Source organism: Ascochyta rabiei, chromosome 2 (assembly GCF_004011695.2).
Source record: "Ascochyta rabiei chromosome 2, complete sequence".
In the NCBI taxonomy this organism is placed as follows: Eukaryota; Fungi; Ascomycota; class Dothideomycetes; order Pleosporales; family Didymellaceae; genus Ascochyta; species Ascochyta rabiei.
The window spans coordinates 628,998-647,169 of NC_082406.1; the positions used below are offsets into that span (position 1 = coordinate 628,998).

General features: G+C 49.2%; 5 protein-coding genes across 5 annotated transcripts, besides 13 other annotated features; 1 reads left to right on the plus strand and 4 right to left on the minus strand.

Annotated features, from left to right (window-relative positions):
- Positions 1 to 137: 137 nt before the first annotated feature.
- Positions 138 to 2,270: a mobile genetic element.
- Positions 2,271 to 2,705: 435 nt separating this feature from the next.
- EKO05_0001140 (Galacturonan 1,4-alpha-galacturonidase) lies at positions 2,706 to 4,212 on the minus strand (the record flags this gene model as incomplete). The annotated part of the gene is made up of 2 exons (XM_059635595.1): positions 2,706 to 2,954; positions 3,001 to 4,212. The coding sequence occupies 2 exons, from the start codon at positions 4,210 to 4,212 to the stop codon at positions 2,706 to 2,708; spliced, it is 1,461 nt and encodes a 486-aa protein (XP_059491578.1).
- Positions 4,213 to 4,550: 338 nt separating this feature from the next.
- EKO05_0001141 (uncharacterized protein) lies at positions 4,551 to 5,625 on the minus strand (the record flags this gene model as incomplete). Its single annotated transcript, XM_059635596.1, has 2 exons — positions 4,551 to 5,096; positions 5,353 to 5,625. 2 exons carry the CDS (start codon positions 5,623 to 5,625, stop codon positions 4,551 to 4,553), a joined length of 819 nt encoding a protein of 272 aa, XP_059491579.1.
- A 1,166-nt stretch (positions 5,626 to 6,791) lies between these two features.
- Positions 6,792 to 10,521, minus strand: EKO05_0001142 (Structural maintenance of chromosomes protein 3; the record flags this gene model as incomplete). The annotated part of the gene is made up of 3 exons (XM_038937526.1): positions 6,792 to 7,556; positions 7,609 to 10,432; positions 10,481 to 10,521. 3 exons carry the CDS (start codon positions 10,519 to 10,521, stop codon positions 6,792 to 6,794), a joined length of 3,630 nt encoding a protein of 1,209 aa, XP_038801900.1.
- Positions 10,522 to 12,188: 1,667 nt separating this feature from the next.
- Positions 12,189 to 13,961: a dispersed repeat.
- Positions 12,452 to 12,567: a mobile genetic element.
- Positions 12,770 to 13,014: a mobile genetic element.
- Positions 13,040 to 13,269: a mobile genetic element.
- Positions 13,040 to 13,464: a mobile genetic element.
- Positions 13,040 to 13,482: a mobile genetic element.
- Positions 13,040 to 13,497: a mobile genetic element.
- Positions 13,043 to 13,392: a mobile genetic element.
- Positions 13,043 to 13,431: a mobile genetic element.
- Positions 13,070 to 13,242: a mobile genetic element.
- Positions 13,097 to 13,254: a mobile genetic element.
- EKO05_0001143 (uncharacterized protein) lies at positions 13,141 to 13,500 on the plus strand (the record flags this gene model as incomplete). Its single annotated transcript, XM_059635597.1, has 1 exon — positions 13,141 to 13,500. One exon carries the CDS (start codon positions 13,141 to 13,143, stop codon positions 13,498 to 13,500), a length of 360 nt encoding a protein of 119 aa, XP_059491580.1.
- Positions 13,962 to 14,957: 996 nt separating the features above from the next.
- Positions 14,958 to 15,968, minus strand: EKO05_0001144 (uncharacterized protein; the record flags this gene model as incomplete). The annotated part of the gene is made up of 1 exon (XM_038944900.1): positions 14,958 to 15,968. The coding sequence occupies one exon, from the start codon at positions 15,966 to 15,968 to the stop codon at positions 14,958 to 14,960; it is 1,011 nt and encodes a 336-aa protein (XP_038801901.1).
- A 163-nt stretch (positions 15,969 to 16,131) lies between these two features.
- Positions 16,132 to 16,151: a tandem repeat.
- Positions 16,152 to 18,172: the final 2,021 nt, after the last annotated feature.

Genomic DNA, 18,172 nt, shown 5'->3' on the forward strand with positions numbered 1-18,172 from the left:
TGACGAAGCCTTGCGCTGTGCACCCATAACAGCACCACGTTTGCTCGATTTCGAATTAAGGGGACAGCACGAACTGGAGCGGAGATTGGAATAACAATCGAGGGTCGCGTTGTCTACACAAACGCTCGCGGCTAGATTACCGTGTCCGTGCGCGCAACGACTGGAGTCGCGCAACGACCGAATCATCACAACTACACCATACTTTAACGCGTTGTAACTTAACAACTATAGCAGCTATTAATAAAGCGCTTACAGTAATTAATATGCTAAAACTAGGCAAAAAACTTATATATTAGTATTTTGCTACTAGGTTTAGTATTAACTGCGTAACTCTAGCTTAGAGACACAAGCACGTTTAGGACTCCTAGGAGACTAAGGACATTAACTAGCAATGTTTAATACTATAACAGGAGATAGAGCTTATAAAGTACATAGAGTTGCTTAGTACTTGTTACTTACTACCTACTAGAGAGATAATCTAGAATTTTGCGTTGCTAGTGGCTTAAAATCTAGTTAGTAAGAGCTAGGTTACCTGCTTTATTAATAAGTACTCTATCTATCTTATCTTATATTACTCTACTAAGATAGATTAACTATGTTATAACGCTAATACCTATAATAAATATACGCTCTACTTTAACCTGCTATAGTATAAAATCTCTAAATACTCTATTAAGAGTTACTATATATATAATATAGATAAGAAGGGCTTTATAATTAGCATTATAGGTAGGATAAAACACATGTTTAGTAAGCATATATAGATAAAGAGAGAGATTAAAGCATCTATCTAGAATAGTAACTAAGCTTAGTAGACGCTTATAGCGTGTGTGTGTAGTAATAGAATAGTACTACTACTAGGCATTATCTATAAGTTAGCTAATACTAGCATTAAATTAGACTAGGTAGCTGAAATTAAGCTAGGAAAACACTCTGTAATAGTTATATTATCTCTTTTAGGGTGGATAAATAGGGATATAGGCCTTGCCTAGCTTAAGTAGGTGTTTAATTACTATACTAAGGAGAAAGTATAAAGAAAGTAGAGGCTTTTAATACTAGATAGCCACAGATCCTATGTAATAATAGACTTTATTAAGTACTATAATAACTACAAGATCCTCCTAGCTGTCCTTTCCCCTTACTTAACCTAAACGCTCTAGCTGCTTAATATAGTACTATTTAAGCCTCTATTAATAGTATACTTAAAAGTAGTTATAACACATATCTATAAGGCTTAAAACAACACACCTATTACTAGAGCAGACTTCTTCTGCCTATTCTAGCTAGCGTAGATGTGTAGCTTTACTAAAAAGCTAATACTTAGGTCCTTTAAGGTAACAGGTATCTATCTACTTAATTCTAACATTATCCTCTACTACTTTATTAAAACACTAAAGAGCTTAGATTTAGATAGGTCCTTATTATCTGTTTATAGTAATAAGGATTAGCTTAAAATAGAGACGTTGTTACAGTGTGTAGTTAAAAACTAGAGTAAGAGTAACGTTAAAAAGATAAGATAATTAATCTACTATATCTTAGTTAAAACCTTACTCCTCTAGTATAAGATAGATAGCCTTAAAAAGACTCTAAAGATATAGAAGAAGTATAAAAAGAAGAGTAAAACCTTAGACTTATAGTAACAGTAGGAGTACTATAGTAGTGCAGTGTTCTAGTTACCTAGAAAGGTTAATAAAGCATACTTCTATAAGTAAGTTAGACAATATAAAGAGAAGAAGAAGAGGCTTAGAAAAGCTACTAGTAAGAAAGTAGCAGCTGCTAAGAAGCTAGTTAAGAAGAAAGAGAAGAAGGAGAGGCGTGTAGCATAAGAGGCAGCTAAGGTAGTACATAAGAAGGAGAAGGCTAATACAGTAAATTAGAAGGCTAAACAGAAGGCTAAAAAGCAGTATTAATAATAAGAGCTTAATGCTATAAAAGCTATATAATTACCTTAAAAGGGTAAAAAGAAAGCTTTATAAGCAACCTAGCTAAAAAAGCATTAAAAACATAGTCCTAGGGATAATGTTAGTAGTTGTAGTCCCCTATTACTGTCCCTAGCTCTCCTACTTAAAACCACATTATGTAGCCACAACGTTAAGTTACTAGCTAAATTTAAATAGTATATCTTTTTTATAAGTAATTAATTAGTACTATACTACAAAATTACAAAATAATAGCTGTTGTGGGTGGCTCTATAGCCTTATCTAATTTTGAGCGTTAAGGTGGTTTTTGGTTGTTGCGCGACTCCGGTCGTTGCGCGCACGGACACGGTACTTAGGCAGTCTTGCTCAGAGATCTGCGGTTAAAGTTCCCTCGAACATCCAATGAGGGGGCGAACAAAGTGTGGCGATAGCAGCAGCGTGCCTCCTGAGAGGTCGGAACTAGAGCCGTGTTTTAAGATTGGGTAAGATGGCGATTGCAACGCCTTCTCGGCTGGTTTTGGATGTGGCCATGATCGTCTTCTGTAGGGAGCATCAGCCTGCCAGGTTGGGTCGAATAGATCACGTGACGTGTACTGTGGCTAACAATCTGTAGTTAGCGTCGGTCGCTCCCACTTGCTAAGATGTGTGATTTGTGTGTTTCCAAGACTAGCAGGATCACAAAATGCCAGTAGGATAAGCCTTTTCGCTGGTTGCAAACTAATCATGTACACGACTCCGCATGCATGTGTACATCGAAAAAGGATCTATAGCTGCGATTTGGCACCATCAGCCCTGACCCAAGTCCCTCTCCTCAGCTGCCTCCATACAATTTATACCTAACAAGGTACTGTCTATATTTTTACATGCATATGTAGGCGTCTTACCGCTAGGCACCTGCACAGTGATGTTCTCCGCACGAATGTTGCTGCAGCGGTCTGGCGCACTACAAATCAAACTCCCAGCCTGCGGATCTAACTTTCCAGAAGTCGTGCCAAACATATTCTTGATCTTAATGTCCTCAATAGTCAAATTTGCCTGCAATTGTGAGCTTTCAACGGTACCGTTGGAGGACGTGGCTTACAGGATGTTCATAACATAAACTCTGATTTTTCTGCCCGTAGCACTGCGTAATTGTGATCGCACGATCGTTGTTCACGTTTCTGAATAGATCGTACGTTACGTTCTTTACTCTCCCTAACCCACCGCCGCCATTTAACAGCGTTTGGAAATTGGTTGCAATACCTGGCCATACCTTGATGCGAGCCCCATCGCTAGAGTCTGATAGGGAGACATTGTAAACGTAAAGATTCTCAACAATGTCGGTCGTGTTGGCGTATTGACCAAGTGAACCGACACTGATACCGTGAGAGCCAGTGCAGTCGAGGTTCTGGACCACGATGTTGGTGCTGTTTGGTTTGAAAGAAACACAGTCGTCTGTGTTCGTGATGACTGAGTCTTGTATGACGACACGATCTGAGCGGTATGTATCCCACCCATCCGAGTTCGCAATTGTGACGTTGTTGAGGCTCTTGGCTTGGAGATCCATATTGCTAATCAAGATGTCGGATGAGTTGGCAATGATGTTGAACCAATGCGGAGGGTTGCGCATCCGTAAATTCGACATACGTGCCCCTTTCATTCCGTCGAATGCGAAGAGCATAGGCCGGAAGAGACTCTTGTTTGTACGTATCTCTTCCCAGTATGCCTGTCCGTGCCCATCGATTATGCTGCCCTCCACACTCAAATCTCCGTAGATATTTACATCTACGCCACCCCACTTCCAAAACACAGACTGGTTCTGGAACTCGTACTTGAAACTGTTCTCTGCCCAGTAGTAAACATCGCTGTCGTCGAAATGGATCTCACCAGTAAGCACAACATCGACGTGCTTGAGAAACGTCAAATCCAGCGGAGAGCCAATATGATATGTCTCGTTCAGTATGATCGTACCGCCATTGTTGCATTCCCTGAAGGCATGGTAGATGGCATGCGCATCGTTACGGTCAGGGACAGCCCCTTGCTTGACAAAGCATCGACGCTTGGGATGGCGAAGAGGTGAATTAGGCATAACATGTCCAGCGTCAAATGGTGCTGGTTTTATGTCTGGCCGTGGGAGTATGGTGTGGCTTCGCGGCGTGGACTCTGCTAGCCCTGCACAAAAAGCGACTAAATAGAAGCTCAGGAGTTTGAGTCGCATCTTTGTTTTTGGAGTCTTTTTGAAATGCTGGCTGAGCTGGTTGCTGAAGATTGAGTGATCTGGTCGATTTCTTTGAGAACATTCGGACAGGTCCATTCCCCAACATGAATGAAGAACACTAGTAGGTTTTTGCCACCTCTCAGTCTGAAAGTTGCGATACGTGGAAGAACCATTGCATCTGCATCAGTACAAGCGACAGCGCCATATTGTGAGTGCTAATGCAATACTGTGTTCTTCAAGTCCCGTTCCCGAAAAGGGTTTTCAGATCCATCGGACATCGGGTTATTGCTTGCCGTTCTGACGCTCTCTACTCGATTTGGCGTGGGCGGTTGGCGAACCCTGTCATATCCCCGCGTTAGGAGTTTCGAGACGACATCTAGTGCAGCGGTTCCATTTGATGTGGTGTGTCATTGTAGATGACGTGAGTATCAGGTTCATTCTGCTTTCTTACGACGCACAGCATTCAGAGAGAGTGCGCTGATACCTTTCATGCTACCTCTTGAATAGAACTTAGATATGTCGATCGCTTGTTTGCGTTGTCTATGACATTGTGCATGCAGTACAACTACAAGCAACGGTGTTGCCATACGCGTGTATGCAATTGCGTTGTGGTGTGTGTCAATATGCGTCGCGGCATTGAGAATGACTTGAGAGTGGCTCGTCAAGTCTGCAAAATCAACTGTGTCGGATGTAATAGTTGCCAGCAGGATGTGTGCCGAGCTGAAGTATGCAGTTGTAAGCGCTGCAAAAACGTCGCTGAACAACAGATTGCCTTGCGGATTGACCAACTTGAAATTGCTCTTCGAGGGAGCACTTTGCAGTAGGCTGTGATGTGCGCGAAGCGCCAAGCCGTACATATGCCACGCGTGCTGGGTTGACGCTGTGTCCGAGCTCATAATGGCGCTGTATGCTGTTACTGTTGCTTCCGAGGCCAGCACCAGCGCCTGGTCTGTTCCGTCCTTGACTGAGCGTGGAAGTTGCTGGAGTCACGTCAGTCGATTCTGGATTCCTTGACTTTCGCCCTCGGCAGTGAAGTTCGCTAGAAAATGCCTATAGAAGGCTCTGGCGTTGACAGCTGACAGTAGGTCGTGCGCACAGGTATTGTTAGGGTGCATCTTCTTTGACATTTGCTTCGACAACCTCCTATTTTGCATCCCGTTTTTTGCAAGGTTTGTCATGTCTACAATCAGCGGTCCTTGAAGAGGTCTTGGACATGGCTGCCTAGTTCGAACGCACCTTAGGCAGTACGGTAGGGTGGCAACGCATTTGATGCGCTTCCTTCGACACACAGCACAAGCTCTTGTTCTCGAAGGCATTGCTCAATCGTAATGGCAGCTCAGAAGACTGAAGAAGTGAATTTGCGATGAGATGACGATCATGATCAGTGTCAGCGTGAATCCTCGCTGATGTCCTAGAATAGTTAGTGTATAGCTTGCTGCATCTACTGTGATTGGTCAGGTCACCCAGCGTAACCTGCGCTCCACTTGCAGTTTCTAAAACGTAAGACATGTTAAATGGAGCCAAGATCATGCAATGCTCAAACGCCAGCAAACCTTCTTAATACCGTTGATAGGATCAAGAAAAATACTACATTGGGAAACATTCAATATCTGTTGAAGGCCGTACCATGACCCCGAGTTCTGTCGGATCCCGAATTGTGTCGGCTTGAGCTCTGCTTGCCGAGTTTAACGTCAAACCTAAACAGAACAAATGCAAACTCTATACGGGCATATTCAAGTTCTGAACTCGTACATATCATGCTTCCGTGAGGATAATTGTTCATGTTCATTGACCTACCGATGCTGCAAAAGATAACTACGAGAACGGTCGAGACACGCATTCTCCAACCACGATTATGAACACTGCCGTTGGAAAGAAAACGAGAAACCAAGAAAACAAGAAAAGAGTACGTTCACATAAACGCGGTATGTCATACTATACAGTGATTTGAGAATCCCGCATCAGAACGCGCAGTGCACACCACAGGTCACATTACAAAATCCTCCCCCAAGCATCCGCGCACACCTGCCATCCAAATGCAGCGAGATACTCTCGGCCCTGCAATAGGCAACTTCGAGAAAACCATTGCCAACTGCATCTCGAATCGAGAAATCCAGTCCTCGTCACCAACGGTATCCGTTTATATCTGCTTGCTGACGTCGTTGCCTCACGCTTCTGAGCCTCGGACAATCCTTGCATAGTCGCCCCTCAACATAGTTGCTTGCTTTTTGATTACCTGCTTACTTACATCGCCACATCTGCAGGCAGCTTTTTTGACATTGCAGTCTCGTTCCAGGCTGCAGGCTACGAATTCGCCACCGACAAGGCCGTCCTTCGTTGGCCCATGTTCTGAACCCACATCCAACGTTTGTGAAACGGTCTGGGACTTGCCGCAAAGAGAAGGCTTGCGCAACTGTGTTGATGACGGCATTGATAATCGAGATCTTGGACGGATACGTCTGTGCTATACTGTGTGTAGTTGAGGCAAGAAAAAGATAGGTGACAACAGGGGTTGTTTGATACATGCGTATCGGTTACATAATAAATACCGAGTGAATAATCAGAGTAACAGCGTGGAAATCAAAGAGCTAAACATTCATGGTATTATCTCAGTCAACACCATCCCGCTCACCTGCTCAAGGGATTGCATCGGCATCGCCCTGTCTGCTCACGTTCTACTTCTGCATTCCGTCGACAAAATCCAGTGCTGCTTCCCTGTTGACGACATCAATACTGCTCGTCTTGTTCGAATAGCTGACACCATAGCACCTATCTGCAACCAGTACCATTTCCGGTCTGAACGTCGTACAAATGAACTGGCCACCGCCCTTTTGATCCTGACCCCCCTGTCCGCTTAACTTCTGCAGCATGTTCGCAACCGCAGTACGGTATTGCGCATCGAGGTTGGCATCGATCTCATCAAAAAGGTAGAAAGGCGCGGGGTCGCACTGCTGTATGGCAAAGATGAGTGCTAGTGCACAGAGGGATTTCTGACCGCCAGAGAGTTGGCCGATCTTCTGCTGCTCGTCGTGCTTTGAGTTGAAGGATACAGCGATGCTGACACTGACGTATTCCTCGATTTTGCTGCTCTTCTTAGATCGACGGGGTGCGGCTTCGTCTTCACTCGAATCGTCGTCTTGGGCGCCGTCGGATTTGCGATTGATGATTAGACGGCCTGTGCCAATGGGGACCAGTTCTTGGAATACACTCTTGAAGGCAACAGACACTTGTTTGAAGGTACGAGCAATGGCTTCGTCCTTACGCTGATCGAGTACATCGATGAGGTTCTCGATGGACTTGCGCGAGCTGTCGAGTTCCGCACGGCGATCTGTAAGGGTTTTGCGTTGCCGTGTGAAGTTTTCGTACTGTTCGTAGGCCTTCTTGTTGACGTGTGCAAACTGCTTCTGCGCTTGGGTGGCTTTGGAAAGCTCCTTACCAACCTGTGTCTCTCCATTAGCGATCATGGTCGAAATAACAGAGATTGTCTCTTACTTTGTCTGTGTTCCACTTGCTGTATTTGCGATTGACGTCTTCGGGCAGTGTCCCCAGATCTCGTATCTCTTTCCTTACTTTGCTGAGCTGATTCGTGTAGTTGCTGCGGTCGGCGTCCTTCCTGGTTAGTGATTTCTCCTGCTTTTCCATCGCAGCTGCAAGTGCACGGTTGCTCTGCTCCTTCTCAGTTCTTGAGGACTCCAGCTGCTCGATCTGAGCTCGAAGCTCATCGATTTGTGTGTCAGTCTCTTCGATTAGCTGATCAAAGTCGGCGATAGTCTTGTTGACAGTGTCCAACGTGCGCTTCGCTTCACGCAGACCCGTTGATTGGGCCGCAGACCCTCCCACCCCCCCTTGCTGCGCGAGTAGGTCATCCAAAGCGGGCTGCAAGCTCTGATTCAACTCAAGCTCGGCCTCGATCTTTTGGGTTTCAAGTGTAGCGCGTTCTTGTTTGACCTGTGCGTACTGTTTTCTGAGGTCTTTGACAGTGCTGGTCAAGGTGACGAGCATCTGCTCTTCGTCGTTCGATAGAGCCTTCGTGAACTTGGAAGAAATTTCTGCTTCCCAATCACTCTGTTGCGCTCCTAACAGGTTGATGGCCGCCTCGAGATCTGCAGCAGTCCTTTGTTTCTTTGCCAACGTGTCTTGCGCATCTTGTAGAAGGCTCTGCTTGACACGAAGTTCCTCTCTCATGGGTGCGTAGCTAGTTTCGCCCCTCCTTTGGTCATGCTGCCGCCGAAGTAGTTCGCTTTGTGCTGCAGTGAGTTGGTGCTTGACTGAGTCCAATTCTCCCTCAATTCGACGGTTCTGTTGCTGCAGATCATCGAGGAGCGCACGCTTTTCAGCGACAATGCTGAAGGCGTTGATCTTTGACCTAGAAGGATCGTGGTATCCACCCCGATACTGTCCCTTCCTGGTGGCATTGTCTCCATCTGGGTTGTAAGCGCGGACATTGTACTGTTTAGCGACACGCTTGCACTCGTCCAAAGTCGGACACACGACGATTTTGCCAAAGACATGCCTGAAGGCGTCCTCGAATCGGTCGTCGTATATAAGCTTCGGCAGCAAAGGCTGCATGTTTTCTGTTGGTCTCAACTGCATGTCCGGTACGCTGATTCGGTTCAGAGGAATGAATGTGAGACGGCCGCCTTTATCCTTGGTAAGACGGTCCATAATCTTGGTTGCGACATTGTCATCCTCGACAACGACGTGGAACAGAGCAGCTTCTGCAGCACTTTCCGTGACGGAACGGTAGTTCTCTGGGACTTGAAGTAATTCAGCGATGGTACCGTGAACGCCCTGTAGCCCGTCTCTGCGGTATCTTCGAAGCGACTCCAGTCCACGACTGGTACCGTGGTCCAGGAGACGTGAAAATGTATGCTCTGCATGCAGGAGATCCTTCTGCACATTCCCGAGCTGACTGCTTAGCCGGTTCTGGTCGCGCCAGAGGCTCGTCTGCTTGTCAATCACAGCCCTCCTTGCATCTTTGGCTTTTTCAAGCTGCGCCGCGAGATCTACCGTGGCATCGCCCTCGTTGTCGATTGCCTGCCTCAGCTCAGCAATCTCGCCCTCGATTCGCTCAATATCGGCCTGGAGCTTGGCGATCTCCTCATCGGTCTGCATGAGAACAGCCTTTCGACGGCTCAGGTCCCCATTGGTCTCATCAATTTGTGCGCGTAAAGCAGTGTCACGCTCTCGCTTGTTACTGTAGTGTGCCGTTCGACCTTGCTTATCCTGGAGGCGTTTGTGTTGACCCTCGGCGTCGAGTAACTGTGCGCGAACGGCCTCCTCCTCCTCTTTTTTAGCATCAAATTGAGGCAGTAGCTGCTCAAGCTCGGCTTGACGGGCCGCGATTTGTTGCTGAAGCGTTTTGACTTGTGCATCACGTCTGCTTTTGGTTTGTTGAGCAGACGACTGGCTGTCTTGTAGTGCCTTGATGTCCAATTGGATCTTGGCTTTCTCGAGCGTGGCAGCCTTGCGGTCGCTTTCGTACTGTACACGATCTTGCCTGAGGATGTCCAAATCCCCTCTCCTCTGGTTTATGTCCGACTCCAATCGAGTGATATCGTCTTCGTTTCGCCTGAACGTTGCTTCATTGTCCTCGCGCATCTCACGACCGTGATGCTCGAGCGAGTCGATGTGTTCGATCTGTGTCTCCAATTGAGCCTCTTCCCGCGACTTCAGAGTGTATAGCAATGATCTCCGCTCCCTGTCGTTCTTGCTCCAGGCCTCTAGTTCTTCCTTCTCTCCCTCCAGCTCGCCCAGACGCTCGTTAATGGACTCGACCACGCTGTCGATGTTGGCGCATTTGCTGTCTGTGTCGGTCAAGAGCTTCAAGCTGTCGGCACGGCGCGTCTCATATACGTTCGAACCAGAGATCTCCTTCAGCATCTCAAGACGATCCTTGTCCTTCATGTTGGTAAGAGCCGTCACACGTCCTTGGGGCACGATATAGTAAGGGTTCGATCGCGAGAAGCCGGCCGATTCGAGGATTTGAATGACTTCAGACTTAGTGGCGTTCTTGCGGTTGACTGAGTACTCGTCCTTCTTCGCGCCAATGGTTCGGCGCAGGTAAAACTCAGGCTTGCCTGTCTGGAAGCGGTCCTCGGTGTTGTCGAAGCATACCTCGACGTACGCCGACATGACAGCTGAGCCAGACCCTTCGTGAAGCAGAGCCTGACGCTCCTGGCGATTGAGGAAGTTGTAGTCGTCGCCGAGCACGAAGCGCACAGCGGCGAAGAAGTTACTCTTGCCAGAACCATTGCGACCGACAATGACATTGCAGTTGGGCGAGAAGGGCTGGATCTGCATCTGGTCCTTGTAACTGCCACTACGTCAGTCTTGGTCGCTACTCACGTGCGTCGTCGCTCACCTCTTGAAGCCCTGAATGGTAATCTGCTTGATGTAACCCATGGCGGCGGCTGGGTGCGGTCACTGCGCGCAGATTCGATGCAGAAGAGAACTTCTACACAGCTATCGCAGGTGGTGTAGCAATGCGATCACGTCTGTGTCGCTCGGAACATCGAGGGCGAGTGTTTGCGTCGTCGCTGTGCGCTCAGTGCCCGCGACGCGCCTACGGTACAGCCACTTCGCGACGCGCCTTCCTGCCAAGCCGTCTCTAGCGCGATCTGCTAGCGTACACCTGGTCCCCATCCGAACTACCTCATGTTCGAGCAGAGGCATGAAGAACTCATTTGACGCGTCGCCTTCCCGCGCAATGAAAACACGCTTTTTTTCTCTCGCAACAAAACACGCCTTAATGCAGGCCATAATCTGCAGCAAGGATGTATGTACATCCTTGCTTTGTTTTGGCTGCCATACTTTTTAATCAAGGGCTGATCATCCATACCTAATATCAGCACTCCGCTCGTCACTCCTGTAGGATCAAAAATTGTTCATAGTGGTGTGCATCACACTTCTGAATATCTTCAAAATCGGTATTTCAGACACAAGCAGCAAACGAACAATGTGCACCGTGCTGCCCTACCAGCCATTCATGCTAGACGTGTACTCGGTAAAGTGCTTGCTGCTAGTGCTCGAGATGAAGTAAAGGAACACTTGGGTCCTCAGCATACTTTTTCCAGTCACCGACTAGCTTCTCGCGAGTGCTGCTAATACAAGGTCTGCGCTTTGACGACAAGGGTCCAACTACGACAACTACAAGGAGCAACGTCAAAACGCCCACGCGTAGATACACTCGTCGTCGATCCAGCGATACGAGGCTCAAGTGCCGCGTTCTACAGAGACCATCACCTTCTCGAATCGGCAGTCAAAGGGAACCCAGATAGCATCAGCAATCTTGGAGACTTGTGCAAGTCAGGCCGTTGCCCAGGCACCGTTCACGTACGCACGCAGCTCACAAAGCGCAGCGCTTGTACAACGCCCACATCTATCTATGACGAGTACTGTGCTGTGCCAACTCTCTCCAAGTTCACACAGTCCCAAACAGGAAGCTGCCATAATAGAGACCCGTCACTGCACTAGTAAATCCCCTGAAGAGAAGATCGTATTGTCAGAAGATTGCCATCTTGACTGAAATGGAACCTGTCCGCTGCCCTTGGACCTCTAGGCCTGGGCTCATCAGACTATGATCAGAGTCCCTGAAACGGGTATCCACCGACACCTGCATTCGTATCATTGGTAGGCTGGGCTGGTGCATGGGCTGGATGGTGACTGGCGCAAATGCCCTCCAGGCTCTGCCTTACTTGCGGCCCTGCTTGCGGCCCTGCTTGCACATGCAACGAGGAGAGAGAGAAGGATAAGAACGTAGTCTAGACAACGCTGCGAATGCACGTAGTGGTGCCTCGCCGTGTGTCTACAGTGTTGCATGCGTGCGCCTCCAGCCATGCGCACTACTGTTTGAGTGGTGTTATCGCGAAGACTCACGTTTGAGTGAAGGTCACAGAGAGGTGGAGGTGTACATTGTACGCGCACCGCGAAAGCTGCGAGTGTTTGCAGAACACTCGCAGCTCCTCCCACTCTCAACGTTCAAGCATACACAGAGCACACTCCAGCGCTCTCGCACGTTCACGCGCATCGGACCGAAAGAAGACCAAACGACAGCTCGCAGTTTGTGCCTTAAGATCGGCCCCCTAGTGTTTGGCCACCCCTAGTGTTCGGCCACCCAACACAACGCGTTACTCTGTTTTTGACGCTCTATACTCTCAACGCCACGCTATCAAAATGGATCCCCGTGAAGTGGCTATACAATCTGCTATCGCTGATCTTAATTCTGGTGTTTTTACAAGCCAACAGCAGGCTGCTAAGGCCTATGGCGTCCCCTAATCGACGATCCAAGAGCGCCTCAGCGGTCGCCAACCCAACGCAATAGCTCATCATTAACAGCAGCGATTGACTCCAGAACAAGAGCAATTTCTAGTAAATTGGATACTTGAAGAGGACTTACACGCACAGCCACCCTCCCATCTACGCGTACGAGAAATGGCTACCCTTATCCTCCATATGAACAGCAACTACGAGCCACTTAGGCATAAATAGGTAACCTATTTTATTACGCGTAACCCACGCGTCGCCTCTATAGTTGGCTAAAAGATTAAGAGCGCAAGGACTACAGCAGCCAACTATAAGACTATACGCGTGTTTCTAGAGTTATTTAAGCGTACGCGGATTGAGCTAGGTATACAATATAAGGACATATAGAACATAGATAAGACTGGGGTAGGCCTTAGGGTATGTAGCAACTCCTGTGTAGTTGCTAGCTTGTTAAAGAAGAAGGCTTACGTTAAATCCCTAGAGGATTGTGAGTGGGTGTCTATTATTAAGTCCATCTCAGCCGTTGGCAAGAAGCTTCAATGCCTAGTCATCTTCAAAGGCAAGCATCTACAATCCACGTGGTTCCTAGCACAAGGGGTACCTGATTGGCTCTATACAACGTCAGAGAATGGATAGACGTTAAATGCTATTAGATCTGAGTGGCTAAAGCGGATTTTTCTGCCTCAAACTACACCTCAACCTAGTCGCTGGCGGTTACTTATACTGGATGGCCACAGCTCTTATATCCTAATAGACTTTATGTGGCTCTGTAAGCAGAGCAAGGTCTATCTCCTATACCTCCCGCCTCACGCATCACACATCCTCCAGCCGCTAGATCTAGCTCCATTCTCAGTACTCAAATCTCGTTACCGTAGCGGGATCCGAGCCCTCTCAGCACTTGATGACGCAGCACCTATTAAGAAGGAGCGCTTTGTCACATTATACAATAAGGCAAGAGATAAGGGACTATCTAAGAGAGTCATACAAGCTGGGTGGAAGGCTGCTGGCCTCTGCCTATACAACCCAGACCTTGTACTGCTCTCATCTCAAGTATCAGGCCGGCCTATCACTCCTCCACCATCTACTCAAGCCTTAGATAACGTGTTTGCCACGCCTTAGAGCTCACAGGCCTTGTACAAGGCTCAGCAGCTTATTCTATCAGAATCTTATTCACAGAGCACACGCCTGATGCTTGGCAAGGCAGGCAAGGCTATTGCTAGAGCCAACACCCGCGCAGCTCGGCTAGAATTTAAAAATCAACGCCTTAAGTATTAATTAGATAGTGCTACTATTACTTACTTAAGAAAGCAAGTTCAAGTTAATCCAAATAAGCGCTATAGCAACGTTAAGGCGATTAAGGCTGCTATAGATCGGGCAGCAGCATTACAAGCTGAGCAGGCATCACGGCAAGGAGAAGACGAAGCTAAAAAGGCAGCAGCAGCAGCAGCTCTTACGCTTCAGTCTATGTGTACAGAGTGGCAATTGTAATTGTTGTTGTTGAAAAATCACAACTCAAAATAGTGAAGCTTACTTGGGTGAGGTGGCCGAACACTAGGGGTGGCCGAACACTAGGGGGCCGATCTTAAAAGCGGCAGAACACGAGCCTAGCGCCCGCCGTTCGCAAAGACAGCACCAAACCAACAAAAAATGGTTCCGGCAGACTGTCCACGTCACCGCCTCGTTCTGATTGGTGGGCTATGTGGCCGCTCCCTCGAACAGTCGATCGTCGTGCTGCCGCACTTCAGGCTCTCGGCGTACATGCAGCGGCACCCTGGCACCCTGGCATCTTTGTTTTCAACCCAATTCACAATTATAGATTAACTGCATCCAGCACTCTAGCGACAGGACCGCGCGCCCATTTCACCTGCCGCTTCGCAGGCAGTCCCGCAAGCCACAGCAGGCATGGGCGACCGTCGACAAATCAGGCGGTCGAAACATGGTTCGGAGAGACGTGATGACCAGGTTCCACTGTTTTGCGATAAGAACAGCATTGTGCTTGCGCGCTACTACCATGGCGCCGTCATCATCAGGTAGAGAAAAGGTTCTGCAACGTCTGACGTCATTGCTTCCCCACAACTATGTCCGTTTCGACCTCTTTAGCCGACTCAGCGTGCCTGGTGTTGCGTAACCGGCGGCAGAGCTGACGAGTCGGACGAGGGATGTTTTTGTTTCTGGGGAGTCGCCGCGTACGTGCCGAGTTTTGTGGGGTTGAGTGAAGACCTGGAAGGTAAGTGTGTAGCGTGAAGTTTTAGTGAAAGTTGGCGTGAGTGTACATTGTGTTAAGAAAGCAGTCACAAATACTGTAATAGGATGCAGAAGTATTCTCTTGTATTTTGTGATATTATTCGTCACACTCGTCAAAGACCAAAACACCACTTCCCTGCTGATTGCTTTTGTTTCGTTTCGCTGAATTACGGGTACATCGTCTCGTAGAAAAACTAGATACAGAATGTGAAAGTTAAGGGCATATGCAGCCGCCAATTAGAAGCTCCGGGCCAAGGGGTATCATGAAGGATTTTCGGAGAACAGAACACTACAGATCAAATAGCTCGAGTGGTGAAGCACCCCCGATTGAATCACGATTGATCGTCCACATCATCCTCGTAGTCCTTGAGCAGCTCAAGGCCACCAAAGCCATCTGCGCCAGGGGTAGAACTCATGCTACCCAAGCTGTGTATCGAGTCGTGGCTGTCTTGACGTGGTCGTATTTGGTGCATGAATGGCGAAACATGGTGCTGCAGTGTATTCGTACCAGCGGATGCATCGGGCGGCTGCATGCCGAGGAGATCTCCTGCGCAGCGAGCGAGATACTCGTCAACAGCCCAAAAGCCACAACCAGCATGGCGCAGTACTTCGTTTTTGAGACCGAGAACCTCCTCTCTCAGGATAGCAACGCTTTCCTTCAACGCCTTGTTCTTCGCGGAGAACTCTCGAGCACGGCCCTCGAGGCCACCAATGTACTCCTTCTTGCGCTGGCGGCACTTGTGAGCTGCGACCCGGTTCTTCTCAAGGTGTGACTGGCGAGCAGACGAAACTTGGAAGGGATAGCCGTCGGCGGTGTAGGCCTCGACCATCTGAGGCTGCGACTTGGGCCTGCCTCGCTTGCGCTTAGGAGGCTGGAGGGTGACGGTCGCATCGTTATCCTGGTACGTCGATGCGCTGGCCTGGGCTTGACTGGAAGCGGATTGCCTGCTGGCATGACGGCGCTTCAGAGGTGACTGGCTGTTCTGAGACGGTGGCTGCGACTGCTGAAGCTCCGCTTGGGTTGATGGCCGGTGCTCTGTGGCGCTGAGGGTGTGTTGGGGCCAAAGCGCCTCATTCATGAGCTCCTCGACGGGGATGGAGCTGTCCCTGGCAGCACGGACCGAGTCGGCTGGTGAGCGTTCATCGGGCGGGGTGATCTGACCGAATCGTTCGGCGGAGTGGGTGAGAAGGGCGGGAGGGATGGTCAAGGCTGCGGTGGTGTCCGTGGTGCTCGAGCTGCTACCGAACGCCGCCCAATTGTTCTGGGGCTTGGCCTGGTCACTGAAGGCGGCGTATGCATCATTGGCCCAATCGAAGGACTGAGGATGCTGGACTTCCGTCATGGTGAAGAGCCAACGCTGTTCTCGTGGGAGCTGCCGAATTCTCAGATGTGGTCGATGATAGAGCAAGCAACAGCGTCGAGAGGCAGACACTAGGCACAGTGGTGGAGGTTTTTGTGGGTGACAGCTGTGTCTGGAGACTGGTTTGGGACTTAGTGTAATGTGAGATTGATTGATTGTTGATTGTAAGATGGCGCAAGAGAGGAGAGAGGGGAAAGGGGAAGAGGAGGTGCGGGCGTCAAAGAGGGCGCGCAGGGGATGTGGGCTTGAGAAGAAAGATCAGGCACTGGGCGGGCATGCGAATCAAACAATGGGGATTTTTCCAAGATGGAATTCCGCAGCTTTCGCATGCAACGCGCTACATCCGGCTGAGCGCGCTAGACGGGCCGCTATTGGCCAAGCGTGTCAGTCGACGCAACGCCTTCCTCGCCATCGGCGATCCTTGTAGCTGCCATCCCAGGTTTCACCGCAAAGTGCCACTGCCAAGGGTTTCTTCCAGGCCACGCCTCTTGCCCGTCGTGCCTGTCCTTTGGGACATTCGAAATCGAGCTTCAGCATGGTTCAGCCAACGCACGGCACTGTAAACCACCGGCGGAGCGCTAGGTGAAAAGAGTCGATTGCTGCGGGGTAGACGCCAGCCATGTTGCCATAGTCCTTTGTCTGCCCGCCACCACGAGGCGCTACTCTGTGCCTCTTGACATGGCAGCGATAACACGCCTCTTCCCGACTCATGCGCGCGCTGTCGGACGGCTTGAGCTGAAGCAAACTAAGCCAGGGGTGGAAATGCGATACGGTGCCGGTTGTGTCATGCCGCTGCTCTCCTTGAAAGTGCCGATCTGGACTCGATTTTCCGATTGCATCATTATCGAAAACTTGCAGAATACCATGACTCCACACTCAGAATAGGATGAGCAGCCGTGCGAGAGAATCTCTTCTCATAATTGTGGGTCCCCAAAGCGTCATCGGGTCTTGCTTAGTCTGCGCAGGAATATAGCTGGAGCTTTGTCCGCAGCCAACAGGAGTAGCTTGCTGCACGGTGCCGTGTTCTGTTGCTCAACATGTGTGTGAGGCAGATTCGTGGACGCCATGCTGCCACGGGGTTTGTATTGGCTTTGAGATGCGAGGCTCTTTACCACACAGTGAATCGCAGCAAAGTGCATCGCCCAGTTCTTCTCAAACTGATGTCAGGTGTAGGAACCTATTCAGGCTTCACCTTCGATGAGAGATCGATTCAAAATTGCCAGCATGTAACCCGTACGTTCGCCACTGTCCAGTCGCAGCCTGGTTTGACAAGGGGTTAGACCCTGTCCCCCACAATCCTAGCATCCTATATGGGACCTCGAGAGCAGGATCCATCGCTTCAGCTTGTGTGCTATGACGATGCACGTGGGTGATTGGTAGAAATAGCGCCATTCTGAACTCTGTTCCTCGCTGGCTCACGAGAGAAACAGTACAACGAATCGGAACTATTCCCCCTCAGCAATTGGGGTGACAGAGGCATGCCCATGAGAGTAAGCTACGTTTGACGAACTAGAAGCCTGCACAATTGCCAGATTCCGGTAGTCCTTAGGTAACGGCTGGTACTTTCGTCGCTGATAGGCGTACCACGTCATCCTCTGCACTTCCAGTAATATCAAAAACCTAGAACACTAATCATGGCGCTCTGACAGCCCGTACGCGAGAGGTGACCTTGCGAATGTTACCCTACCCGTTTGTTGATTCGATCGTACTGTTTTCCACCTGGCGGAAATCGCCGGTCCCCCCTCTGCATTCTCAACAGTATCACCCGCCGTGCGCAAGACCATGCAAACGATCGCAACTTCCCCCCGCACGACGGCTGACAACAAGTTTCGAACACGCCGTGTTTCTACACTGCTCTATGATATCTCACTCACCACCAGCTTCACACACTTCTCGACATGACAAAGCAACTGCAATGCACAAGACCCCCCCCTGCAACGCGTCGCGCCACTTGGCTTGCCTTTCATGTTGCATGACTTCCCATTACAGTGATGACACATCGCGGTGCGTTGCGAACAGGGGCCGATGAGCGCAGGAATCAGTGTGGTAAGCTGTGCGACTAGCCATCAAGATTGTCAACTATCAAGGGCCGCAGTACCCCTCACGACCTGAACCTCTCATGCGCGAAGCACCCCGCTGAGAGCCGTGCTATACATGTTGTTTGTCATACCACAACACCTTGTCAT